Below are 27,199 nucleotides of genomic sequence, written 5' to 3'. Positions count from 1 at the left end.
AAACGCGAGTGTGTTTACCGCAAAATGTGAGTCATGACCTTTTGGACCAATGCAGATGACCCAGTATCCTTAGTTGAGCGCTCCTCATCCTTCGGCGCTCCATATAGGGGAAAGGTCACGCTAGGGAGGACGATGAGGTTGTCTTTCATGAACCCACGTCCACCCGCCACTCACTTGATGGCATTCCCATTCGCTCTTTTAATCAGTTTAAAAATGTTACAGATTTAGACTATCTTTCATTGTGTACTCTTAGCTCTCCGTGGGATCTCTTTGTATGTACACTTTCGTCTCTCGAAATGGCCTACTGTTCAGGCCATTTGAATCGAAGGGGCATTTTACGAGACAAGGATTTCTCATGGGGAAACCCTGGCCTCAGGGATAGATAGTTGATGGGATTGGCCCCACTTGAAGCGGCAGCTTCTTCGGCAGCATTCCATCTTTGCCAAAACACCTCACTTAATCGAGTCGCCAATTCATGCCCCAAGTTAGCGATGATGCCATATGCCTGTTGACCCCAAAGAAATTTCCTATAGTTTTGATGGTCTGTATATACTTTGCAGATTTGGCCCACGCCCATGCTCACAATATGAGTGTTCCACAGATTGGTGCAATCTTTGAAGCAATATGGGATTGCCCGGCTGATCTCATCTGCGAAAAATTCGGCAAGCAGATACTCTTTATTCCCTGACCCATCCTCTGCGGAAAATTGATAGGTATAGGACCGGGCTTTGGATATCAAGCGTTGCGTCATAGACATCGCTATCCAGAACAACACATGTAATCTCGCATTATCGAGCGAGGAAAAGGAATAAGGAGTGCCGAAGATTGGGTCCATCGATAATCCGCTGCTCTGAATTTCATCAGGTGAACATGTCCGAGGACTCCCGCCGATAGTATTTTTTCTCCAAGCGTACCATGCCATAACATTGGCTTCATGTGAGAGACATTGGGATAGCAATGACTGGCAAGCGTTCGGATCCGATTCGTCAATTTCATCTAGGTTCTTGAATATGATGGAAAAATCAGCTATTAATTTGAGCAGCTCGTCTGTGGGCTCATCATTGCTGGACTGCATGAAGTAACTATATTCGTCCGCCGTCAGGTTTATACCTGTCGTTGCCCATATCTAGAGAAGTAGTGATAAGTAAATGATATGATAGTAACGAATTTATAGGTTCGAATATTGGTCATTTCACGTCACGCACAATTTTGAATTTATGAAACCTCTGATATATCATCTTCATGAGAGGACTCCCATGCGCTTGGGTATAGCACTGATCTAACAGCTCATTCATGCCTGTTATATGTGCAACCCACACATGGATGCCGTGCGGACAGTAAATTTCCTATAGATCATCCTGAATTCAGGAAGAAAGTCTCGAAGAATGAGATAGAAGAGCAGACTTACTTCTAGCGCCTGGAAGATAGCAGCCGTATAGACCAGGTCATCGTAGTAGTGTTTGCGACTTATCATGTGCGACATGTACCGTATAGCTGAATTGTATAGTCGAAGTCCATGATAGAAAAGAAAATCATCCCTGTTTTGTTTCCCAAGGAGTATGCAAGCCTGTGCAGATAGAGCACTTTCCAACATCACGGTCTTGTTCGGGAGTGCCATGATGCCTGAGATCATAGTATACCATGGGTCTATATCGGTGCTTCCCCCTAATATCAGGAGGGAAATAGACGGTAAAATATGATGAGAACAGCTGTTCGCGTTTCATGGGTCCGCTATCCACAACCGCGTTGACTGGGCTCAAAGAAATCGGTTGAGCCCGGAGACAGAATTGAAGCTGAGTCACTGAGTGCCTGTTCAATCCTCCCCGACTCTTTGCTATTGTCATGGACTGGGCGGTCTGGTGAATGAAGATACGATCTTTCAAATAACCTTGGCATTTAATGCCGCGCTTGAGGCAATTGCCGCATTCTGGCTCTTGCAGATCGCACTAGGGATTGATCGTTAGGGGACTAGGCGAAATCCTGGAGAGGGCAGGTGATTTTTGACTACCTTCACTTTGCGCTTTCGACATGTCACACAGGCTTTAGATTGCCATGGATTACCAACCATCTCTGTAATGATTCTGGTTCTCCCGACTACGTCGAGCAAACTGGATAAGACCGTGTTGGCATCAAGAGAATTCAGAAGAAATTGAGAGGTTTACATGCGACACTTGCGGGGCCTCAACTATTTGGCCCCCAAAACCAGTGATGATATATAAGCAGCCTCCACTAAATAATTAACCAAATCATCTGTTACTGCTGAGCTGAGGAGCTCATCGACTAGCCTGGCAATGTACATGAATTGACCAATATGATATGAAAAAACCACACAACCACCATAGTCTCGAAATCACACGTAGCGCAAGGTCGTGGAAGTTCGGAACGACCCAGGGACTTGAAGATTGCGTAAGAGACGGGGCGAGGAGCCCCGCCCAGGGCCCGGGTGGTCGGATTTCTGCCCTTTGCTGTTTTTCTGTGCTTAACTTTCTTGTTGGTCCTGATTTGCAGGAGCTGGTAGGCTCATTGCGGCCTGCAGCTAGAAAATCCAAACCCCATCGTAACTGCCTTCGAATTGTGAGATACGAGAAAGTCCGTTTAATTATAGATAATGCAACTTTCAATCGTTCTAATCGTGTTGCGTGAATATGTATCGAAGCAGGAGTAAAGCTCGCGTATCTACTACCTTTTTGACCCTGACTTGAATCCTGTCGAGGTGTTTTTCTCTCAGTTGAAGGCGTATATTAGACGTATTTTGATGCGCTATAAAGAAGACATAGAACAAGGGTCTCAAACTTTCCTCAAATGGCGTATTGAGGTAATTGGATCTTGAAACAGAGTGCCTTGTGTCATTTTCGACATTCTGGGGTGGTCATTGACACTCATGGCTAATTGGTAGCGTTGGAGGCGAACTGAGGCTAAGACTCTCAGTGAAACGGTATATACATACCAACAGCCACGCAAAATGCTCGATCGTCTGCTAGCTCCACTTTTTGTGCATACATTTGTATTTTAGTCATCTACTTAGGGACTTGCATAACGTATTTCACTAGCGAGTGGAACATCCCATCAACAAAACGCTTCCCACGCGTCACCTACTATCTTCCACCATACACCATGCCACCAAAACGTTCTGAAAAACGCTCAAAATCGCCAGATAAGGAGGGTAGGATCCCATTAGCAATTAAAGTTGTTCAAAAGGATCCTACATTATCTATACGTAAGGTGTTATGGAACAACCACATTTGATATTATTCCGGCCAACCGGCTTGTTTCGGATACGAATCGTGTCCATGACGATATTTGTTTGTGTATTTCCCTTACTTTACTCTTTAATAATGGCCTAAATTTGAAGGTATCTATTTAGTAAGCTTACTAAAAGGCGTATTTGGCTATAGGAAAGGAAAGTTCTTAGGGGCAAGGAGATATAGTATAGCTTGATTCTGACCACGGTCAGAAAAGAGGTGTATTTAGTTATAGAAAGCACTAATGATACGCCTATTGATCATTCTCTTGTCGAGCGCGCTTTCGTGATCGAACTGACTGACGTATTTGAGTGCTTCCTTCTACAGAGACTGGTAGAGGAAGAACTTTATCCTCCTGTTCTTTAGTAAGATCACTCGTCTCTCTCTATCTCTTCTTCTTCTGCACTGCCTGTCAAGGTGCTACTTGCAGGGTAGCGGCCTGTTGGTCAGGTAAGGAAAAATGAATACAATATTGAATCGTGATTGAATCAAAGAAGAATATTAAAGGTAGATTATTCCAATACCTGGATCTTGAAGAGATTCAGTTCGAAAGGAAGGGGATTCTCTTTCTATAACATAAATGTCGTCATTCCACTGCTTGCCGAAGGAATGACGGTAAAGAGATCCGATTCCAACTTGCTCCTCGTGGTGAATAAATATCATCACGTGTATGATTCATACCTGAAACGAGCCGATCGTGCAGAATATTAACATCAAATGCGGTTATTCCATAACATCTAGCTTAGGAAGCTAGAGGTTTACGACAATTCAACAAGAAGAAGCGTTAGCAACTGACACGTTCTAATCGCCAGATATCTAGTCAATAAGATTTAACGGTCAGTGAATCTATATCTATAGATTCAACGTTGCTAGCAAGCGTTGAAGCTATTCAAAACGATGCTATAGAGCTGGCTTAGCAGCCTACTGAGGGCGCTGAGCCTACTACTAGGCGTGTTTTTCGATGTTCTGGATGTGGTACTATAGTAAATAAGATTAATAAATGTAATACTAGATAATTGAATCAAACATATGGCGTTTTGGTGGAAATATAGTGTTTGATAAAAGTAGTGGGTGGTAGGGTGTTCGGCTCAGTAGTGAATTATGTTACCCGTTCTGGGTTTTGATAAGCGCCTAGTAAATCAGGCATTGACAGAAAGGTTTAGCAACACCAAAACGGACTGGAGTAACTAGTTGTCCCATGGATCTCCTCCCCACTGAAATGTCAAGACCAACAAGGTCAGTATTGAACGGAAACAGATGAATTACAGGGTGGAGACAAAATCAAGAATGATTGGATGATATTGGCTGAGGGTTGAGAAGGATGAAAGTTCCTCTCCCAGCAAGTAGGAAGGGATTCCGCCCCACTACCGCCCAGGCTAAACTACTTATGGAATGATAATTACACCGTGCTGGGAATAATGTGGAACGCCCAAAATATAACGATTTTAGTCAGTCTTGGGTTAAAGCTCCCATACCACCACTCGAACTTACCATCTGCAACGCCTACGTCTGATCATCAGCTGTTCCTTACCTTTACTGTCATCCCACTACATCAAGTTCCTAGTCATCCCGTGCCCGAGATTGCAAAATGCCGCCTTCAGATCGCTCGGTAAGAACCATGATGAAGTTCGGTCATTGTGATGCTTATTCCCAAGCTAGATACTAGAGCGAAGATTGAGGAAGTATGTCCCTCTAAATGGGGAGGACCCGACCGAACAAGGGGGTATACGACATTTCCTGCAGAGCTTTTTTACTGTTCTACCCGACGATGGCAAAAAGAATCTGGCGGACAATATTGCTAGGTGCAATACCGACGCAGAGCTTCGACAGCAAGTAGACTCCATTCGGACTGGGTTGTTGTACCCCCTCAGGGCTCTCGGGGGTAAAACCCCATCGGAAATCACACCCGCTCCACGTGCGGGTGTGGAAGACTCGATTGAAGAGCTCCGGAGCTTGAATGTGAGACCAATTACGCGAGGCCCACAGGCCCAACTTCGTGACCACTGCCTAGAACGAGATGGATACCGATGTGTTGTGACTGGTCAGTACAGTTCTAAACACAGACATCCCCCAAATTCAATCACCACCATCTTGCAAGCAGCTCACATTATACCATTTGCACTTGGGTCCTTCAATGTTGATAACTCCGAGCCAATAAACCGAAATGCCATAATTTGGGTAAACTTGCGGCGATATTTCCCAGTTCTTCGTGCCATGGCAGCAGACCAGCAAATCATTAATCACGAAAGCAATGTTTTAATGCTTGATCCGGTCACTCATTTAGAGTTCGGGCAATTTCATATCATTCTTGAAGCTACATCAGTGACCCATCAATATCATGTGAAGGCCTTCCCAAATGCCGCAACAAATCCCCTTACCTATCTGTCAAATGATAGGTTAATCAAATTCAAAAACCATGCCGGTCACTGGTCGCTTCCTGACCCTGCTCTCATCCAAGTCCACGCAAGCATTGGCAATTTCCTACATATGGTCGGAATGGCGGAGCTACTCGATAAAATTGTGGATGACTATGATGACTGTGGAGGTTTGAATCCTAACGGAAGTACGAATATCGCTGATATGCTCGCGTTGAAAGGTCTGTCACGTCGTGTTCCAAATTCCCTGAAGCCGGCATTCAGGAAATCATCAGAGGAAATGTTGAAGAAAGACCTTGAAGGCAAAGAACATAAGAATTATCCGCGGACCACCTCTCCTGGAGAGAATAATCAGCCTAACTACTAGGATTTTCATGTTTGATTTTCTGTTAGTTTCCAGAGACTAGGTCCTGGAGAACATGCCGAGCATTTACTAGCTCACAACAAGATTAACTCATTAGTGAAAGTTTCACTATTTTACCATCCGGAGCTTAATAGCCACCCACGAGTGACTCCAAGACTAAGATATCCCGTATAAGTCACTTTGTTGCCGCTCCATTGAGAGCTAGATTGAAATTTTCTCCCTACCTACCTACTAATTCTCAATTCCACTCACTTCTGTTCCTCACATATCAGTCTCTGTTACCACCTGCCCCCTTCGGGCAATTCCTCTCTCTCTCTCTCTCTCTCTTCTCCCTACAGTGCACATCTTATATTCTATTTAGCATTGCAGCCAAGCTCTCTTTTTCAAATCGTTTTCATAATTAAGTTTCTTTTCTTCGTCCTTACTAACGGCCGCACAGCTTTTATCCCGTTTACTTTTTATCTTTTCAATCCTGCCTCGCACATCCTGGACCCCGTCCGCGTATCAGGGACCCCCGGAGGGCCGACCCCACCACCAATAGATCCGACTCATCCAGACGCAACAGTGACATATCCTATACACCTCACAACATGAAGTATATTTTACACCTCATATCAAAGAGTTCTTGCTAAAAGTCGGCTTAGCTTCAGTGCCCTCCAGCGAGAACGTGCACTTTGGTCTCTCTCTTATATCCCGACCATTACTAGTAACAGATTTGCGGTACACACACCACCTGGTGTCTGGGCTGAATTTATTCGCCATATACCCTTTGAAAGTGCCTATATTGGGAAGTCGAATACGCTCAATTCGGATCTTCTAAATATAATCAAAGATTTTCCCGCCCACGGGGAACTTGTCCTGAATCTAGAAATATCTTGGAAATGTGGACCAACAATTCGGGCTTCCCGCCGACAACTATTCAGGGCCCGATGAAGTGGAGCTCGTTTAACATTCGGACCCCGATCTTCTTCTGCCTCAGGGATACGCAATTTCGCCATAATGGGAAATCGGTATGCTGGATTTGAAGTTCCCAGTGTCGATCCGACTCCACAAGGCCAATGTCAAAATCCGCCCCCAAATCCGACCACTCGGTTGACCACACTGGCCCCACCGAAGAAGCTTTAGTCTCGCGAAATGCACTATATGGGGATGTTTCATAGTTTCATACGTTAATCGTGATTATACCATCTTATTCATCTTGCATTGCAGATCGTGTTGTCATTTACACGCCAGTCCCCGGTGCTGGCCCCCTAAGCTAGCATTTCAGCCCCCAACATTTCCACAGTCTGGCGGCGGCTTCTGGGAGGCGACTAGCAAGGCTATATTGGGATCAACGTGCTTGCTATCTCCGTAGATATGCCGCCCACATAAAGTGGCTCTTAAAATTCCGACCTTTCTTATTTAAGCAAAAAGAAGCGGGGTGCATGAAAAGGCCGTTTCTGGATCCTGAACTATGCTCTCGTGGGATACACCGCAATTTACACGACTCAAGGGGCTCGAATAAAGAAACTTTGAAAGATTTACCCATTAACATCATTATTAGCAAGTGAATTGAGAACGCGGGCCCTCTCTTCAAGCTCTCTATCTCTTTAGACTAGTTCTATGTTGGTTTCGGCTCCGGGTCTTCAATGCAGGATGCTTGATGTTGTCTGTTGATATGGATTTCACCGCTCCTCCTATGATTGATTTGAACCACATGGGCTGAAGGCGAGCGGTGTTAGCATATAATAAATTCAAGGACAGAAAAATCTAGCCAGATCATGTCATACACTCAAGTCTGAAATTTACTGTTTACCGGCGTTGCTATTTCCACAGGGCCCATCAGGGATTTCTAGTGCTTGCGCAGATAATATTCCACTGGTACTCTAGGACAACTAGAGTGGATAAAGTTGAGGCCCATCTCTTCACAATGCCTCGCTTCTACCATCATCCCACACCTAGTTTCAGGCCACTCTGCTCAGCAACGGGTGGGTCATAGAATGACAATTGCAGCGGTGAAGCCCAAACTTCAGAGCAGAAGGCCTATTGACCTGAGATGCATTCGGTGATTCCCTGCTTTTCATCTGATGCTGGCAAGATGCTCAATTCCATCATTTGTTCGGTTATATGCGGTTGCTTATTAATATTTCCATCGTTATCACGGGGCGTGGAAGCCGATGTCTCTGGCGTATCTCTGATGCGAGAGCGGGGAATTTTGATTTTTCGTGATTCCATCTGAGCCTCAGAAGCAGGACGCCATATTTCGGCCTCCTCTGTTCTTCGTGGTAACAGCGTTCCTAACCTGTCGCCCAATGGAGGAAAAACTTTATAATCATCCTCAGCGAATGTGCAGACCGTATCTGGTGCACCCCAATTATCTCTTTTTCTAATGAATCCACGACAGAGGTCTTCCAGAAACGACCGTGGGAGTCCCTCTCGTCTTCTATCAAACTCAAGAGAGCTTGCATTTCGCACCCATACATCCACTGCTAAGGAACGCATTGGGGATTCGGGCAGAGTGTGGGTATAGATGTCCTCAATCACGTCCATGCCCACAATCTTGTTTGTCGATGCGTTGGTCTTTTCTGTGCAGATCCGCATCACCTCATTCTGAAGGTCGACCATTTCAAGCTTGCTCGCGAGAATCCACAGTCGAACCAATACAGCTAGTTTCTTTTCACCAAGCGGCTTGAGAGAATCATTGCCACGGTACATCCAAAGAATAACCTGGGCAAAGGCCTGTGCATCATCTTCGGGGAAGCGAATGATCGGATCGGCCAGAGGCTGGTCAAAACGGCACTGGAATAGCGTATCAAAGTAGGGTGAACAGGCACATAACAGTTCCAAATGAACATCAAATGGAGTGTTGGATGCTCCTACATCGAGCTTCACTATACCACTGCTCAAGTCTCTACCTCCTGGGGTCAGAATATGATGCAATACATCATGGTCGAAAAGGTCGATTACTTACGCCTCAGCTAGCCGGATAGCCATCTTGGTCGCTCTTACTGGAGGTCCCACCTGTGGAGGGCCGCTGCGATCAAGTAAAAATTGGATGCTCTGGGTACACTCTGAGGCGAGCTTATTAGAGCTGGCGGAGGCATCCCGAGGGCTGAAGTCAACTTGCTCGAGAGGAGAAATGTCTAGGCGCATTGGACTAAGCCCAATCAAGATAGTTCACCACTGGCAACTGCATCACACTTCAGCACCCCCTCAGCCGACATGGTCCGTGTTGATTCTCCTTTATCCATACATCAGGCGTCGTAGGTCTTAGGTTACAAGACTTGGAACTTTAGCTGAGACTGCCAACCTCGACTGGAATGGCCCCTGCCTAAATACCCTGCGCGCCCGGTCGAAATTCTAAGCTCGATCTTGCTGCATTAACGGATACACGGCGCCCAATGCAGCCCAAAATTAGTCAATAACCACTTATTTTGATCCCCTGATGGCTCTTGTACACAACAGCTTTTCCTCCTTCCTACTGGATGATATCACCCAAATGGCTTCAAATACATAGATAATGAATGCAAATAGACCGAATACTCATATTCGATAAGGACAGACAGAATATTTCGATTCATCCTGCTGAAGGTTTCGATCCGAATTTCACACGACAATTAGTATTGTTATGGATGTCTTCTATTTCACGGGAAGCCTAACTCTTTGTTCTGGCCCGAGGTCTTCTCCTCAGTAGACAATGTCCATAAGGGTTCAATTATCTGGCATTGTTAGAGCCGTTGATAACCCGGTTGAAAGGGCCATTTAGGCCTCCTCATGTGATAACAAAGAAGCTCAAAAGTCTTGCATGGTGATTATAGACAAGTGTCTATTCTTTCATGTCTGGTGTTCTGTGAGGGCTAAAGTTTATTTATTTCTCTTCTCCAGCCTTGTACTTTGATCGTCACTATGCTCCCGATTTATGATTCGCTCTCCAAGCCCTTGTGAACGAGTTTTAAGGGATCTTTACCTTTGCTATTTGGTAATCTCGCTTCAAAATCAGTCATCATGGCGGTCCAGTTCGTGAACGTCAAGCTCTTGGCCTCTGCAGCTTCTCTGAATGACCATGAGCTCCTCCAGTATACTCAGAATATCATGTATCTTCGCGGGACCATTACCCTCAAAGCAGAACAGCGACTCGGTAATAACGTTGTTTCAATTGAGGTCGAAGGTGGCTATTCTGGAAAGGAAGAAATTTATGAAGCTGCAGATTCTTTGATCCAGCGGTGGCTAATTCAGTTGCCTCGCTCCGGATTCCCTTTTGATCGCAATCTAATATTGTAGGATAATAGATTGATAAACGGATTCTGCGTTGTCGAGAGTTTTCTTAGCTAGGTGCCTAGGCTTACCAAGAACTCGATGTATCAGAAAGCCTGTTTCGGTTTTGAGAACACTATTATATAGTTTAGCAATGGTTAGCATTCGAAAATCAGTTAGGAATATCTATCTAGGCTTACTGTTCCTTCTGATACTCCCTGAACGCCTCTAACTATGCTTTTCTGGAGCTTGATGTTTACCCTAGACAGATTCTATTTTATCGATTTTCTGTTCTTCTTATGTCTTAAATAGTATTACATTGTAGAAGTTTATTTTTAGAGGGTTTTTTAAAAGTTTCAATTTCACTCAAGCAATATTGGAAGGTTAACGCTTCTAATGCTCGTATACCCTTTCAGGGGTTCAAATGTTGTGCTCGGGCCATCCTTGCCAAGTACACGGCCCGAACCATACCCCCCGCCCGGCGCCTCCCGAAACGAACGGATGGGTTAAAATTAGCCATTCAAGCGATAAGCAATAATTTCAGCTACTCTTGCCGTGTTTCTCCCAGATGAGAGGCGTTCCCCTGTTAATATGCCGCGCAAAGCTGATCCTTCCCCCTCCCCCCTCCCTTGCCTCGTGCCCCATTCTCGCTCGACTCGCTTGAAGAGACATTTTTGATCAGTGTCTTGTTTTGGATACCATGCTAACAGCTTAAAAATGGCCTCCCGAGATGACTATACGGTCGGCTGGATTTGCACTCGTCCTCTGGATGTGATCGCAGCCAAAGCAATGCTTGACCGCATCCACAATAACCCACCTACGGACCAGAATGTGGATGACAACAACAACTATGTTCTTGGAAGTGTCAGCACTCATAACGTCGTACTCGCATATCCACCGTTCACTGATGGAGTCACTCCGGCCATTGTAGCTGCAACCATCGACACACAAATGCGTACGAATTTCAAGTCCATTCAATTCAGCCTAGTGGTTGGGGTGGGAGGAGGAGTGCCAAATATGAAAGAGGACATACGCCTGGGCGATGTTGTTGTGAGCAAACCAACGGCAGCCCGACCGGGCCTCATTCAATGCAATTTTGAGAAGACAGATTGCGTAGATGACCAATTGACCTGCAAGGCGGGGCTACACAAGCTCTCGACCATATTACTCACGGCCACGAGTAAGGCCGAGACAAATAATATTCTCAGGGAGAGTCGAATGGCCCATTACATCTCTCAAATTGTCCATGAAGAGCCTATGGCCTTTGCTAGTCCAGGCCCGGAGCGGGACCTGCTCTTTGAGGAGGACTATGGCCACATCACCACCGCTCCCGCAGAAAGTGGGTGCGATCGTTGCGACCCACATAGAGTCCAACACCGACCACCGCGAGATAACCAGAATCCTGAAGTTCATTATGGCCTGGTTGCGTCCTGCAACCAATCGATGTGCCAGGCCGCGACCCGGGACAAGTTAGCGCGCCGGTATGGCGTTCTTTGTTTTGAAACGGACGCGGGCGAGTTGAAGAACAATGCGCAATGCCTCGTCATCCGTGGAATCTGTGACTATGCAGATTCTCACAAGAGCAAGATCTGGCAGGGATATGCCGCCGCAGCTGCGGCTGCATATGCTAAGGAGATCCTGTTGGTGATCCCAGCGACGCCAAAGCCAGCATTGGCAACATCGGACACAAACGGAATGGCTGCAACTATTCTCGATGCATTGCTATTGACCAGACCTGAGGTTGACAGAAGCTCTCTCATCGCATTAAAAGGTCGGAGGGTCGTTGGCACTTGTGAATGGCTCATACGACATCCAAGCTATCAAGAATGGTTGGAGCACCCTGATTTACCACTCTGGATCTCAGGCGGCCCAGGAAGAGGTAAAACTATGCTGGCAATCTATATCACCGAGGAGCTTCAGCAAGTGGTCGACTCATTCAGCGGAGTTCTTCTTTATTACTTCTGTAGTAACCGAGACCGGAACCGGAATACAGCAGTGACTATCATGAGAGGCATCATACACCAATGGCTCAGCTTTCGTCCCCATCTGGCGAAATATATAAAGAACTACTTTGAAGGCTCTGAAACAATCAAATATACGACTTCCAGTTTTTTAGCTCTATGGAGGATTTTCCTAATCCTGCTTCAGCAGACCAGCTCTTGCAGGGTGGTTTGTGTGCTGGATGGCCTGGATGAGTGCGAGAAAGAATCTTTAAGGCAGCTTCTGAACGCCCTGGAGGACTGTTTCTTCGGCTCCGAGGAGACAAGAAGACCCAACTTTAAGCTTATTCTCCTCTCTCGATCCCAGCCAGCAATTTTGGAGAACAAACTCAGTCGCTCTCGTCGAATTAAGCTCGATGACGCTGATATTGAAGTTGCGAAAGATGTGGAGAAATATGTCTCCGCTAAAGTAACCGAGCTCGCATCCCAGAATACTCTTTCAGAAGAAATGCTTGCGCACATTCGGCAAGCACTGATGGCTGGTGCCGACGGTACTTTTCTATGGGTCGGGTTTGTTGCGAACGAACTCAAAGGAAGAAGTTGGCAAAAAATTCAAATTGTTCTTCGTGGTGTGCCCAAAGGCCTGGGTGGGATCTATCAGCGTCTGCTCCATCAAGTTGAAGACAAAGAAGAGCTGGTTCCCATACTTCAATGGGTCGTTCTCGCCGCTCGACCTCTGACAATAGATGAATTGACAACAGCAGCAGATATCAAAGCATCAAATGGTCAGACACCAGCCGAAATAATGAAGAATAAACTCGATTCCTGTGGACTATTAGTGAAAATTGATGGAAAGGTAGTGAATCTTGTTCACGAGTCGGCAAAGGAGTTTTTTCAAAGTGACCAAGTCAAAGTTCAAGGGATCAGTATGTTTCACATGGACCACACGACCCATCGAAGTCTTCTGCAGACCTGCCTAGCACTACTCGAAAGATGTTACAAATTTCCCGGTAGCATTCGAGAAGAGTCCCTCCACAATACTCTATTGGCCTATGCCTGTAAATACTGGCCAGACCATTTTCATCACGCATTCGACCCTTCCAACTCGCCGCCTGAGCTATCAATTCAGTTCTTCCGAGCTAAGTCTCCGGTGCGAGAGGATTGGTGGACACTCTATTGGGACCAGGAGCAATACGGTGGCGCTCCACCTTCGTTCACGCTCTTACATCTCGCTGCATTCTTTGGGAACCTAGGCTGGGCAAAAGTTTTGCTCGAGCATTCCTCTTTCAATCACTTCCCTTTTCGACACATGAGCTCGCAAAAGGATAATTACGGTCGGACTCCACTTTTCTGGGCCGCTACCAGAGGCCATCTAGCCGTGGTAAAGCTGTTGCTCGATCATGGTGCACGAGTTAATTCAAAAGACCGGAGTAAACTGACCGCACTCCATATCGCAGTCACTGGAGAACACAAAGAAGTGGTCTCCCTGCTACTGGACAGGTCCGCTCGAATCGAGGGGAGAGCAAGCTATGGAGATACGCCGTTGGTTCGAGCTATTCAGGCGAATTCCGAGGATATCATAAAGCTGCTTCTTGAGCGCGGAGCTCGGGTCGATGGATTGCCCACTCCCGCAGGGGGTGGTCCCCTGAAAGGATCCACGGGTCCGCTCGAGGAGCGAGCCAAACAGTTGCTGGGGCTTCAAGAGCAAATTTTTGCTTCACGATACGAGAATTCGTCCAGACGAGTTGAATTCACAATAAAGACCCTTAATGCTTCCTTTAAGTTCCCACCTATTCTTCAGTTGATGACGCTGTACCTGAAATACTCTTCGATTGGCCGCTGGGAGGTTATGCACGTGCTGCAAGACCTCGTCAAGAATAATAGGACGACTAAACTACGGAAGTGGGCGGAGGCATACATCCAGTTCGGCGTTCAGTTGGTTGAGGCCAGAAATGCGAAGAATTTGGCAAATATGACGGGGCTATCGGTCCTTATATTCCAGGTAGTATCTACCGCAGACCTTGAGGCCCTGCTAGTGATTGGGGTCCTCGTAGGCTCGAGCGTCATTCTGGCAGCAGCTCAACACGCATGGAGAGAAGGGGTCGATATCTCAGCCAGGACCTTTGCACAGTTTGCCTCCCTCGCTTACCACAGAGACGCCGAAGAGTCATTGCACTACGGAGTCCGCGAATTTTTAATCGATTTTGATGCCTGCATTTGGAGTGGCAGAAGGATGGAAAATGTGGCTCGGACCGTAGTTCTGTTCAGTACGCACTTTGCGATCATCGATACCAAGGATCAGCGACCAATTGAGTACTTTTCAACGGTGATCGCGGAATATTTTGAAGGCTTTATCGGCGGCAGTTATGAAGAACAACTGTTTAGTGATGCGACCCAAGCATGTGTCGATGAGCTTGAAGCCATCAGCATGGATCATGATTCACACAGATTACTTCTCTTTCTTACTGCTATTCTTCAATTTGCTGAGCGCTCGAAGGATAAAGGACAGGAGAAATTCCTCAATATGACTCCCATGTCATGTCTGATTCTATGCCAGAAGAACCCTACTGCCCACCGGTGGTTGATTACCGATGCAGTTCCAGGAACCTTGAGTGCCTTAGTATCTCAGCAACCAGAAGGAGCGGTCCAGAATCGCGCCTTCAAAGCCCTCGTGGAACTTCTGGTCATCGGAAAGCAATATGAATTATCGCTGCCTGCGGAACTCCGAAAAACGCTAGGAAAAAACCTCAACTCAATTTATAGCGTCAAGGAGTTGCTGCCTCGAATTATTGACACATGATACTGTCCTCTTCTGCGGTCTGATATCTATATCTGGAAAACGTTCCACGGTAACACATCATTGCGAAACAATTTTGCCTGCGCGAGCCTTCTCTTCATTGACCGTCTGTATGTTCTATGCACTAATACGTACTTTCGACATTTAATTTATAAGTACTTGCCAATTGGAAGATAACCTTGCAAGCAATTGAGGCCCTTAAGTGCTCGGATATGTGATTCAATTGAGCACTTGAGAGTTGAAATAACTTGCCGTCCTAGATTTTGCCCTCTCCGCGCTGTGCGTAGATATTTCAAATGTTTGATTTGTTCAGGGGTTTCAAGTTCGCTGCTCAAACGCTTGAATGTTCTGACAGATCAGCCCTTCGGATCAGATATGTAAGCAAATATATGGATTGTTCTTTTCACAGTATAAGCTGATTGATCTTTGTAGGTATCTATTCTGCATCAACCAGTATTTGTTCTATTAGCATTTGAAGGCGTCTCGTCATTATTAATCCAATGTGTTTCTTGTAATCCTATTATTTTTCGGTCCCAGTTTTCTTTTCTGGGGTGGTACTCTTACGTCTTCCCCAGAAAATGTCTCTCAGCCTGCTTCTGCTAGCTGGCTGCAGGGAAAGGCGCGAGGGTTGCTGACTCAAAGCGTGATTTCGACCTCGCTTCAGGAGCGCAAACCTTATCTGGTAATCTATCTCCGGATCAAAAGTCATGCCCTGATGACCAGCCCGTCGAAGTCGCTGCATTATTGTATCGTCGGAGATGAATTCTTCCCATGATCTGTACCCATCGGGGATTATATTGGGATCCGCACCACACTGCAGGAGCATATCTACTGTTGAAAGGTCGCCTGCTGTCGCAGAATAGTATAAAGCGGTCCTGTTTCCCGAATCTGTACCATTGATATCGCATCCTTGATTTAAAAAGACTTGTGCAAGAACAATGTGGTTGTCCCGAATAGCTTGCCGTAGCTTTGTGACTGCCCTGCAGCAACGAGATTTGTCGAAAGCTAACTCACGGATGGTTTTGTATGAATGACTCTCGAACTCAAGATCTAGCCACTCTTCCGCAGTGAGGCCACTCTCATCACACTGAGCATAAGCCTTTTGAATGTCAGAGTTTTCAAGTAGGGCTATAACGGTATCTAGTTGCCGTCGGTGAGTTGCCAAGTGCAGGGCTGACCAGCCATGGTTATCCTGAGCGGGGCTTGATGTTATTCGGTTGCTCTCCAGAAGCGCCCGTACAACACGGGAATGTCCCATGAACGCAGCATGGTGCAGTGGAGTCCATCCGTGGCATGTTGACTTGTTAGGATCGGCCCCATGTTGAAGAAGCTCTGTCACAATGTCACTGTGGCCTCCATTTGCAGCACAATGCAGAACGGAAGTACCATAAGCACTGACTGCATGGATGTCGGCCCCGTGCTCGAACAGTAAAAGCAAAACATCACGATGACCTTGTTCAGCCGCCCAATGTATTGCGGACCATCCATCGCGATCACGGTAGTTTGGATCTGCACCGAAGTGAAGGAGAAATTGCACAGTGCGAACGTCACCATATGCGGCCGCTTCTTCCAAAGGAATCAGCCGAGCCTTCGTGGTCGCAGACATGACCTCAGCCCTCATCTCCAATATCAATTCAACAATTAATGTGTGGCCTAAGCTTGCTGCCCAGCTCAACGCGGATTTTCCATCTGAGCTGGTGGAGTTTGCGTTACTACCGTGGGACAAGAACAGACGAGTCGCGGTTATATCTCCAACAATGACAGCCCAGATGAATGGTGAGAATCCAAACCTGTCAAGGCTGTCTGCAGAGAGCCCAGACGCAATCAATAGATCTGCCGCGTCAGCGAAGCCTGCTTTTGCGGCGTAATGCAGGGGTGTTTGGCCATCTTCATCGACCAAGCCCAAGGCCTCTTGAGCATTAGAATTCAACAGCAGCTTGATCATTTCCACGCCTTTAGACCGATCTATCGAAGCATAATGTAATACGGTTCTCCCATCATTCGATGTGCTGCGTAAATTTGCACCTTGCTCGATGAGAGACTGGACTACCATAAACTCATTATCACGTACTGCGCGGTGAAGCTTCGTCATTCCCTCTAGATCTCTGTCCTCAAGACCGAGCCTACCAACAGATGACATGATGCGATCTTCGAGAGTATTTGAAACTCCATCCTCAACTGTATCTTCAAACTCTAGAGTTTCATCATCCAGTAGACTGTACATAGATCTGCGCAGTTCTGGAAATCTGACATCGTCCAATGGGGCGTCACTAGCGACATCCTCACAGTCTTCCTCATCGCCGTGTGGTAATTTCTGCAAAGCAAGTAAGGCTATTTGTTTCATATGGGTCGCGACATGTTGATGGAGAGCCCCGTTTAAAAAAAGGTTGCTTTTGTCTGCATTTTCCGGGGCTGAAAAGTCATCTCCAAACGGGCATTCCAGTATCTTCTCAAGAGCCGGTCTTCTGGCTGCACCACTTAGCGTTCCAACATGCGCTTCAGGGACGCCATGTTCGTTACAAGAGTGTTTCTGGAATTCGGCCTCATCCTCATAGATCATTGGGTCGTGAGAAGGGGCTCTACATTCCCATACATATCCGTGGGCACTCTGCATGTGGCTCATCCAGGCATTCGAGGTTTCGAATGTCAGAGACCCAGGCGTGGGATTGGCTGAGTCGATGCAGGGAGGAAAGAGACAGACAAAGGGCTCCAAGTCCCTAAGGACATGCTCGCTACAATGAATTGATTAGACTTGATATTATCCTAGCCGGACTGGTAAACAGAGTACTTACTTCCACACAGATAATTTTGCAGTCTTCTCAAACTCAACAACTACACCACAGTACGGGCACTCACTTGTTGTTGGTACTGGGGGGAACGATAGCTTATTATTGACCAGGATAGACTTTGCCCGCGGAACCTCCATAACGGAGTTAGCGAATATATCTCTGACGGCGGTTTGTCGAGCGGTGGTTGCATATGTCATCGGGGCGGGTGGAGGGCCGGCTTGTTTCGGGTTCAAGTTTTTATCAATAATCTTTGGTTTTGGTGGTATGCTTTGTGCGGATTGAATTGCTAAGTCGCTAGCCAATGGAATAGGTGTCTGGACATGTGTCGGGCCTGATTGTGGATTCTGAAAGCTGAGTGCAATGCGTCTCCGATGTGATCTTTGGTAACATAGTCGTCGAAGTCGCAGTGCATTGGCCTCGACTAAAGCTGAGCGAAGGGCCTCTGGTGCCTGGGGAAATCGGAAGCGAATGTAGGACTCGGTGTAATTTCGCAATTCTGCGACAGCATTGTTCGTTTCTTCATCATATCTGTACCCGTCTATTCTGGTTGTCCTTGAAGCTTTAGCGGATTTCCTAATAGCATTTGACAAGCGGAACAGTCGCGTCACAGTGCCTCCAATAATATCGCTGATTAAATAAACATTTTTTTCGCCTTGATCATAATCACTTTCTTTATCACTTGAATCATCATCGGCTCTCTTAGTGACCTCCATATTAGCCGCTCCTAATATGCGTCGTTTCTTCATGCTTGGACTCAGTGGTAGATCGTCGATTGGCTGGACTGTATAGTATTGACACTCCCATTAGGTCAAGGCTCAGTTTAGCACTTTATTTTTTGAGTAAGTACTTACGATAATTCAAAGAATCAGAGATTACGTCCAAGAGCTGATGGATAATCTCCACTATCGTTGGACTGTATCTTAGTCTGTAATCCAACGAGACGTGGGGCGGCCCAAAAACATCCATGTTCGATGCCCATAACATAAAACGTGCGTGCTGATCGTCTATCAACGTCGGATCTGATAGAATCGCAGGCATGACCATGTATTTCTTGAAGGAATTACTACACTTCAAGCTGTGTTCTGCGATGGTCGGGCCAGCATTGTCTCGAAGAAAGACATCTTCCATGGAATCAAGCTCCATGACTTGGTAGTAAAGCCCTGGCGAGGAGACTATGCCGTTGATCGTTACTTTTGGCTGCGCTAAACCTTGGAATATCCACACCGTGGGGTGCTTTAGGTGTCTTGATAGACTTCCTTTACTTTGGACGAGACAAAGGCTAAGTTGGAACTTGGAAGGCTTCTAAGATGCCGAAGTCAGGCTCAAGAGTACGCGAATCACTAGCGCCCACGTGACGAATCAAGGCAGAGCGTTCTAGGTAAAAAGGTTCTTCCCCTCATTCAGCAGATAAGACAGTAGACACGTACGTTTGACTGTTTTATTCCTTGGCTTTGTATTACTGTATTACAACATCGCTCCTGTGGACGTGCATTATTCGTCTTTTTCATATAAACTTACCGTCATCTCGGTACGCACCCCAAGGCCTTGGGCGGTTAGGCATATTACCAGTCACATAATCCTTTGATCACACAGGGCTACAGGTGCCTGCTGCTTTCCTGGCGCTAAGTGGAACTTTATTAACCCAAACCTTGGCCCCGTACAATACAAATATATACCCCAAAGAAATTCAAATGTTGAATCAGAAACCCGCGAACCATGCCTTTCACCAAGACTTATTTTCTTTGCCCGACGTCCGACTTCATTCATCCTCCTTCAGCTGGCCCCCTCTGCCTGGGCTCTATAATTCGGTCGACATCAACCCCGCAGTTCCCCCTCAACCGTTCAAATATCGTTCCGGTGGTTAATGAAAACCCACCAGTGGTGGAAACTGATTGGAAGAAGACTATTTCAGCTGAGACAGGAATCGGGTGTGGCGTTTACGCGCAATTCCTCCAGCTTGCTACAGGAGGGTTGGGTTTGCGCCCTGAGGTGCAATTTGAAAAATCCAGTCAAACTGCGGATACATTCGCGTTTGACACAGTCACGACTTTGTCATTTGAGCCGACGCCGCAGTTTATCGACGATGCTGTTAAGGCGCCTGCTGTGCAGGCCTACCTACAAGAGCCAAAGCAGCGGTTCTCTCCTGTTGTATCCCTTTATCTGGTCACGGGTATGAAGCTCGTTAAGGGCGCGAAAATAAAGTACTCAGTGTCGGGCACCAAGGGAGTCACCGGAAACATCGGCATTGATGTAGCTCCGCTTGCCATTACTGCAGGACCTAAGGCGCACTGGACCAAAACCAATGGTGATGAGACGGAATTCAGTCGAAATTCTGAGTTTGTTTTCGCCTTTCGCGTCAAAAGACTCAGATTTGGACGGAAGGTTGAGGCTAAAGAATACAATAAAGGTGCTTTGTTGGCGATTGGAGAAAACAGGACTAGGGGAATAGAATGTGTCTTGGTGGACGATTTGGATGGCTCTGACATCCCGAATGCGACACTTGTCCCTGATATAAGCGAATGTGATAATATCTACTGCATTCCAAGCTGATTTTTGTATTCATCCAAGTCCGTTGTTATACGGGAGAAGCTCATAATTCAGGGGTCAATGAACTGAAGTCGATCCTTCTAATTATACATGTGGGTTTTGATATCTTTGATTTTGTTGTAAACGTGCTCACTTGAGCAATTCGTATCAAGGAGGAGATGAGGGGTGATGTAGTCATATCCCACTCCCCTCCGTTGTCTTACCATGCTCTTCAATACAGCATCCATCGCATGAACGTCCTTCAACCACAACCCCAGCAGATCACTTCCGTCAGGTATACCCTGGTCCTGCTGTCGCACAAATGACAGAATCGAAGCAGCAAGCCCAGCAGCAATTGGGGTTGCCACTGAAGTTCCAGACATGATATTGACAATGTCGTTGTGCCCATTTTTGCCAGCGGGCCAGTGAGAGCGAACATGTTCTCCGAGCAGACTAAAGTTGACATCCTTTTCCTCCGCTGTGGGATTAAATGCAGAAGGATTTCCGTTTCCATCGGTCGAATGTATACAGAAAACGCCTGGATATTTGGCGGGAAAGGCGCGTCCAAAGTTTGCTCCATCATTCGATGCCGCAGCGAACACCAGTGTTTGATTGTTTAACGCATTCGATATTGCTGATTTCATAGGCTCATAATATTCACGGATTCCAAAAGACATCGATATGACGTCCACGTTCCATTCACTAACTGCGTGGTTGATGGCCTGTTCAAAGGATTAGCAGTTGTATCATTCTAACTGGATAGTGAGCCATGTCATACCGCGGTGATAGCGTCGTAGCTGTCGCGGCCCAATGTTTCCTGGTTTACAATTTTGGCAATGTAAATGTCGGCGCACAAGGCCACTTTGAGGAGAATTCCAAGAGCATGAGTGCCGTGTCCAATTTCATCTTGCATGTCCATCGGGTCTGTTCCATGTACAAAGCTTCGCACACCCTTAATGCGCGGATCAAGTTGTTGGCTATCATCGATTATGAGCGGGTTCTTGGTATCAAATCCACAGTCCAAGATTGCTATTCGGACTCTCTCAGATGCCCACGATTCATTAATGATAGATACTCCTGATGACTGCGTCAAAATTTCCATCGGTTCAACATGAGAATGAATGGACAACAAAAGACTATTCATCCATCTTTCGGAAAGCTCAACCCTGATAAAGTTTTAGCATAGGGATCCTAGGAAAGCGACAGGTTCCTTACTCTTGCTCGGAGGCTATGGGTTGACTTGCATCAAAAAGGTAGAGATTTTGATTAGATGGTCCCATAAGATTCGGGTGCTTTTGAACACATTGAGAGTTCCGAGTCGGCACTCTCATAAGCATCCTCGCATCTTCCAAGGAATGGTCCCAAAATTTCATATCAGAGGCGAGCCCAGAAGATGCCACCATCTCGTAATTACTGCTAGCCGAGGATCCGTGCCTTATCGTTTGTCGGTGGACTACCTCTCGGCCGATTAGGCCCCAGCAGCGTTCGTTTTCAAAAGAGTCGAGAGAATTCAGATCTTCTAGTCGAATGTTCCATGACTTGAATATCTCAGACTCAAGTCTTTTGACAACCTTTTGGTAGAATAGTTTCTGAACAGTAGCAGATTCAAAGCTAGTAGATTCACCAGTCGGGAAATACTCCCATTGCAGACATGCTTTCGTCGCGAGATAATAATCGGCGCCTACATCGCCTTCCAATTGTTTTAGAAGATCAAGGCTAGTATAGTAATCAGTGTTGATATTTCGGGCTGTCTCTGTCCTTTTTTGCCAGGACTCCACGGGCTTGCAATAGTGAAGCTCACACAAGAGGATCCCTAGCGCTAAGACACTGGCATTGGGATGCACCATATGTTTGTAGCTCGCCGTCTCGTTTTGGCTGGTTTCAGAGCCCGCCGTCCTCGCCGAGATGACTGGTGCTTTTACCATAGAAAGGAAAGGCTTTGTGATATCCGGTAGCTCTCCGTCATGAAGTGGCTGGAAAAATTGAATCTTTGAGTGATCAAAGGAAGGCTGCACCCACGGGGTCTCCAGCAACGGAAGTAATGCTGTGGCAAGTATGACTGCCAATATTCTCTTCCCCTTAAGCGGCAAAACAGATGAACCACCGTGTAATTCTTGTTGACGCTTGAACAGGGCTGACAAAGACACCATCATGGGTTTTTGAGAGTCGTCGTAGGTCTTTGGTTGTGGGCGAAGCCTCTGGAACTGGCCATCCTCAAAAGCTAGGTGTAAGCAGTTTTGCTGATTTAGCGATTCTGTGATACATTGGCAGATATGTGCAAACTCTGGTGCCTCGGTCATAGTCTTGCTGTTCTGTACGTCTCTAATCCGAAAGTCTCAGTGAAATTCGTTTCAAAAAAAAAAAAAAAAAAAAAAAAAAGACTCAAGCCTTACTTGACCGTGATTTTTGCCTCTTGTAATGTTATTGCAAGAAGGGAACGTATACCAAAAAAATACTTCGAAGGAAGTTTCTATCTGAGAGCTCCTTTTCCGCTGGGGCAGTGAAAGTCTCACGCTCAAGCCCGAGCATTTCTGACACACACAAGTCCAATGGGTCCGCAACGCCTGATGCAATGAGACCGAGTGTTTGCGCATCAAAATAGCATCATCTGCTTCAGGCTCATCCATTTCGTCCGCCATGTTTGGTTCCTCGCGGGGCAGCACTCGGCGCTTTTTTGCCTCCGTTTCAAGGCGTGAGAGCTCTTCAATAACAGCATCATTATCTCGCTTGCGCTTGCTTATGCGAATATTTGATCGTCTTCTGGCGTACGCATCATTATTTGGACGTTGGATTATGTGACGAACCGCATGAAGCTTTGGATACGGAACATCGGTTTGTACGCTCTTATCCCCGGTCTTCTGTTAGCGGGAGGTGAGAGAAAAGTTTAGAAAGGGGAATTTCCATAAAACAGAATTACTTACAGAGTTTTCTTCTATATCAGAACCATACTGAATAAGATTCTCAAATGTTGTCAATGTTCTTTCTAATTGCTTGGGGTCTGCTTCGTCCAAATCATCGGTTTCGTGCTGCAGATACGCGTCCGTTCGCACCCAGGCGTCGCGCGCCTGCGACCTCAACGAGGGGGGCCGCGTCGACCTTTCAGATGGCCTTTGAGCAAAAAAGCCAAGAATCGTCTTTAAAAGACTCTGAGGCTCAACTCGATCCATATCCTCAAGTCTATGGCTCACTGGTTTAAGATTCAAAGACGTAATAAACGCCAGTCTTGCCACGAGATTCGAGAGACACGTCTTATCTATTAGTCGTTTCCGAGGGGAAAAGGGGGGCGGGGCGTAAGTAACTTGCAAAGTGAAAGCCCTTCTTCAGGCGAGGCGATATTAGCCTTTGATCTGGAGGGACTCCGTATTACGAAGTATTCTGTACGGCTCTTACGAGTCCTCTTGCAGGGGGTGGGCGAATCGCCGAACTCTTGAATTCAAATCACATCCCACGTTAGCCGCTCGCATCACGACAGGCATCTCTCGTTCTTATGTTCTGGATCTTCCTGGCATAGCTCTACAACATTGGATTGACTTCATTCAAACTTGCTTGAAAGAGCACGACGATTTTCACGCTGGCGGTATCCACTTGGACATCCGTGCTCAGTTTGAATACTTTTGAAGCAATCTGTCAGTATAGTAGGAAACGGTATCGGCTAGGGAAGCTGGGATCCAATGGAACGAGATGCTCAACCTGATGATGCCTTGGATGACTGAACTATCTCCGTGTGTAGCCGGGCGAATGTTAGATATCCCCTGCCTGGCTGTCTAGCGTGTTACGGCGCTGGGTTTTCGAGTATACTCGGATTATCATACAAAATGTGTAGTAAATCGAGTATCCCTGTAACAATCTGACGCACACGGGGAGAAAGTGGGTCTCGCCTGTGTTATGCGGTCTTCCCTCTCGACACAATCTAAGCTGAACCTTGCCCATCTGAAGTACGAACGAGGTGATTGCAAAAAATGTTCCGTTGTCTGACGCCATGCACATACTGGCATACTAAAAATAAAATGGATTTGAACGCGTATATAGAGGTACTTAGTAACAATGTATGTAGTGTTTTGGGTTCCGGGACTACTCGGCCAGGTGTGGAGCCCAGGTGCCTGTTGTCCCCACCTTTCACGGTGCCTTCGACGTTTGAACTCTCCAGGCGCCGCTCCATTCAGCGTGTTCAACCAAGGTGAAGTAGCTTTGATTCGCAACCCAACCTTGGGACAGACACTTAACCCACGGAATTCAAATCTTCCCGACCTATATGCTGACCAGGCTTTCAAAAGATGGCTCTTCGCCCAACCCACTGAACAGCTGAAACGTCCCAGCCCCTGCAGATACAAATGACTCGCGTGTCCCGTACTAATGCATGTTGAGTCACATTTTCACATCTTCGCTGCGACACGTGTTCTTTCTTCTGTTCCCCTTCCAGTAAAAACCAGCCGCCCCCAGGAATATCTGCCCTTCGTCCCCGGGCCACTACCTAAGTGCTCCTTCCTGGACGGTAAAATCGTCTCATATTAAGGTCCCGTTTGGAGAGATAATGGCTGGGCAAGAAATTAGGAAACGACACGTGCAAGGCGACTGTAACGGCGCCATGGAGGCACCCACAAAGCCCACCACTCCTCCGGGCACTAAGTCACGAACTGTGACCTGGCACGAAATATCAGAGAGGCAACGGGATAACAAATATATTCTCACTGGTTATCGCCCGGACAAGGCAGATTACCTGGAGATTGTCACCAGTTTAACTTTCCTGCACAACGAGACTTGCAATGTGTACACCCACCTCATTGGGGCTCTACTTCTACCATTCATCGCGACCGTCTTCATGCGGGCCGTTGGCGAACCTCACTTTCTCAATGTGTCGGGGACAGACTATGCCATGTTCCGAATTTTCTTTTGGTGTGCGGAGTGTTGTTTGGTCTTCAGTGCAACCTACCACCTAATAGGACCCCACTCGCATGGCGTTGAACAGTTCTGGCATCGAATGGACTTACTGGGAATTGTTATTGTCACCGTGGGCACATTTATTCCGGGTATCTATTATATCTTCTACTGTGACCCGGGCCTGCAAAAATTTCATTGGGCAATTGTTAGTCATTATGAACACCCCCAAAGCTACATTTATTTTCAAATGTTGGGTTTTGACTCTGCCGTATGCCAGATGCTGACATGAATTCTAGATCGTAGCCTCAGGCTCAGTCACCGCTGCCCTGATCTCGATACCTACCTTCAGAACGCTTCGCTGGAGGAAAGTGAGGGTAGGCGCTTATGTTGCACTGGGTGCATCAGCATTTATTCCCCTAATGCATGGAGTTCAGCTATTTGGGCTCGATTACATGCTGAAATATTCTGGAATGAAATGGTATCTAGTGGAGCTTGTCGTCTACGGCGGTGGAGCTGGTCTTTATGGGGTAAGCTGACCCCTTTCCCCCTTCCTCCTCCTTTGAGTGTAGATCCAGAAGATCTAATGAGCGAATTAGTCCCGAACTCCAGAACGTTTTGCTCCAGGAAGATTCGATATTTGGGGCAGCTCACATCAGATATTTCATGTCTGTATCTTATTCGCTATGTACATAAACGCCGTCGCCCTTTGGCAGGCTTTCACAGCATGTCATACAATGGAAATATGTAGTGTCCAGGCCGCTCATATAGCAGGCCGGAACTAGCAGAAGGCTCAGGTTTCAAGCCTTCACCTAGACTTGAAGTGCTGGCATCAACGGACGGATTTCTTGTCACCATACACCTATGGGTTCAGATATGTCGCTGAACTCTCTCTGAACTAGAGAACCCTTCCTCGAGATCTACAATCCTGGTCGAATGAAATGCCACTATACCCAATCTCTATAACCTTCAGGCAAGAAATGCTTCATATATACCTGTTCATAATGGGAAATCAAAGTAGTTCTGACATCGAGATAGTACTAGTTTATAAGCATATTATACACCTCAAAATTTATAACTTAATTAACATATTAACCTTTTCTATTTTTATAGCCGTAAACTTAAATAACGTTATTTTTGAAGTTAATTTGCGGGTACTTTATATTTAGGAAGAACTTAAGTATCGATCTTAGCTAAGCACTATTCTATCGGTAACTAGTTAACTAGTTAACCTTCGATAGAATTAGATCAAATATATCCTAAGATCTAATTAAAAAGTACTTTAGCTTATATAGGCCTCCCTCTTTACTAATAGATTCTTTATAATATACGTACTTCTTCCTTTTTATCTATGTTAAGGTGCTACTTGCAGGGTAACTAGCGGCCTGTTGGTTAGGTAAGGTAAAATAGATACAATATTGAATCGTAATAAAATCAAGAGAGAATAGTAAGAGTATATTATTTCAATAATTGAATATTGAAGTGATTCAGTTCGAAAGAAAGGGGGATTCTCTTTCTATAACCGTAATGTTATCATTCCGCTGCCTGTCGAAGGTATGACGATAAAGGAGTCCGATTCCAACTTGTTCTTCATGAACAAATATCGTTATGCGTACGATTCGTACCCGAAACAAGCCGGTCGGCTGGAATTATATCAAATGTGGCAATTCCATAACAATCTATCTCCTAAAAATAGAAAGTAAGTAATCTAAACCTAATAGAATATAGAAACGTAATTATGACAGTAATAATTAAAATCAGATTTACCTCTATATACTGTAGTAGGGAAAGAGCCTAGTAAAACTTATTAAAAGACTTGTTAAGTAATTAGAAAAGTTTAGCTTAGAGTAACTTTCTAACTATTATCTAAAAATTTGTTAATAAGATTATTAATTACAGTAAAATAGCAAGTAGCCTAGTAAGAAGTTATGAATCTAGGATATAGAAAGGATATATTTACTAAGATACCCTAGTACTATATTTTACTAGCATAGTAGTTATAGAGTTAATTAATTCTATAAATTATACACTGAGCCTTAAAATTCCTTTAAGGGCAGG

The 27,199-nt window shown here is 46.0% G+C and overlaps 10 protein-coding genes across 10 annotated transcripts; 5 read left to right on the top strand and 5 right to left on the bottom strand.

Annotated features, from left to right (window-relative positions):
• Positions 1 to 301: 301 nt before the first annotated feature.
• Positions 302 to 1,483, bottom strand: N7462_002256 (uncharacterized protein; the record flags this gene model as incomplete). The annotated part of the gene is made up of 2 exons (XM_057073982.1): positions 302 to 1,126; positions 1,409 to 1,483. 2 exons carry the CDS (start codon positions 1,481 to 1,483, stop codon positions 302 to 304), a joined length of 900 nt encoding a protein of 299 aa, XP_056937623.1.
• Positions 1,484 to 1,532: 49 nt separating this feature from the next.
• N7462_002255 (Zn(II)2Cys6 transcription factor domain-containing protein) lies at positions 1,533 to 2,068 on the bottom strand (the record flags this gene model as incomplete). Its single annotated transcript, XM_057073981.1, has 2 exons — positions 1,533 to 1,946; positions 2,009 to 2,068. 2 exons carry the CDS (start codon positions 2,066 to 2,068, stop codon positions 1,533 to 1,535), a joined length of 474 nt encoding a protein of 157 aa, XP_056937622.1.
• Positions 2,069 to 4,830: 2,762 nt separating this feature from the next.
• N7462_002254 (HNH endonuclease signature motif containing protein) lies at positions 4,831 to 5,984 on the top strand (the record flags this gene model as incomplete). The annotated part of the gene is made up of 2 exons (XM_057073980.1): positions 4,831 to 4,851; positions 4,902 to 5,984. 2 exons carry the CDS (start codon positions 4,831 to 4,833, stop codon positions 5,982 to 5,984), a joined length of 1,104 nt encoding a protein of 367 aa, XP_056937621.1.
• Positions 5,985 to 8,003: 2,019 nt separating this feature from the next.
• On the bottom strand, positions 8,004 to 9,113 carry N7462_002253 (uncharacterized protein; the record flags this gene model as incomplete). The annotated part of the gene is made up of 2 exons (XM_057073979.1): positions 8,004 to 8,871; positions 8,932 to 9,113. 2 exons carry the CDS (start codon positions 9,111 to 9,113, stop codon positions 8,004 to 8,006), a joined length of 1,050 nt encoding a protein of 349 aa, XP_056937620.1.
• An 852-nt stretch (positions 9,114 to 9,965) lies between these two features.
• Positions 9,966 to 10,241, top strand: N7462_002252 (uncharacterized protein; the record flags this gene model as incomplete). The annotated part of the gene is made up of 1 exon (XM_057073978.1): positions 9,966 to 10,241. The coding sequence occupies one exon, from the start codon at positions 9,966 to 9,968 to the stop codon at positions 10,239 to 10,241; it is 276 nt and encodes a 91-aa protein (XP_056937619.1).
• A 690-nt stretch (positions 10,242 to 10,931) lies between these two features.
• N7462_002251 (ankyrin repeat protein) lies at positions 10,932 to 14,954 on the top strand (the record flags this gene model as incomplete). The annotated part of the gene is made up of 1 exon (XM_057073977.1): positions 10,932 to 14,954. The coding sequence occupies one exon, from the start codon at positions 10,932 to 10,934 to the stop codon at positions 14,952 to 14,954; it is 4,023 nt and encodes a 1,340-aa protein (XP_056937618.1).
• Positions 14,955 to 15,471: 517 nt separating this feature from the next.
• N7462_002250 (ankyrin repeat domain-containing protein) lies at positions 15,472 to 17,511 on the bottom strand (the record flags this gene model as incomplete). The annotated part of the gene is made up of 1 exon (XM_057073976.1): positions 15,472 to 17,511. One exon carries the CDS (start codon positions 17,509 to 17,511, stop codon positions 15,472 to 15,474), a length of 2,040 nt encoding a protein of 679 aa, XP_056937617.1.
• A 1,945-nt stretch (positions 17,512 to 19,456) lies between these two features.
• On the top strand, positions 19,457 to 20,290 carry N7462_002249 (uncharacterized protein; the record flags this gene model as incomplete). Its single annotated transcript, XM_057073975.1, has 1 exon — positions 19,457 to 20,290. One exon carries the CDS (start codon positions 19,457 to 19,459, stop codon positions 20,288 to 20,290), a length of 834 nt encoding a protein of 277 aa, XP_056937616.1.
• Positions 20,291 to 20,367: 77 nt separating this feature from the next.
• N7462_002248 (uncharacterized protein) lies at positions 20,368 to 23,433 on the bottom strand (the record flags this gene model as incomplete). Its single annotated transcript, XM_057073974.1, has 5 exons — positions 20,368 to 20,988; positions 21,045 to 21,432; positions 21,482 to 22,487; positions 22,809 to 23,124; positions 23,188 to 23,433. The coding sequence occupies 5 exons, from the start codon at positions 23,431 to 23,433 to the stop codon at positions 20,368 to 20,370; spliced, it is 2,577 nt and encodes an 858-aa protein (XP_056937615.1).
• Positions 23,434 to 24,851: 1,418 nt separating this feature from the next.
• N7462_002247 (uncharacterized protein) lies at positions 24,852 to 25,728 on the top strand (the record flags this gene model as incomplete). Its single annotated transcript, XM_057073973.1, has 3 exons — positions 24,852 to 25,349; positions 25,441 to 25,671; positions 25,714 to 25,728. The coding sequence occupies 3 exons, from the start codon at positions 24,852 to 24,854 to the stop codon at positions 25,726 to 25,728; spliced, it is 744 nt and encodes a 247-aa protein (XP_056937614.1).
• Between the last annotated feature and the right edge of the window lie 1,471 nt (positions 25,729 to 27,199).

Source organism: Penicillium macrosclerotiorum, assembly GCF_028827735.1.
Source record: "Penicillium macrosclerotiorum strain IBT 26536 chromosome Unknown utg000002l_segment0_segment0, whole genome shotgun sequence".
Classification (NCBI taxonomy): Eukaryota; Fungi; Ascomycota; class Eurotiomycetes; order Eurotiales; family Aspergillaceae; genus Penicillium; species Penicillium macrosclerotiorum.
Note: the sequence above shows the minus strand (reverse complement) of the source record. Positions and strands in the feature narration are given on the sequence as shown.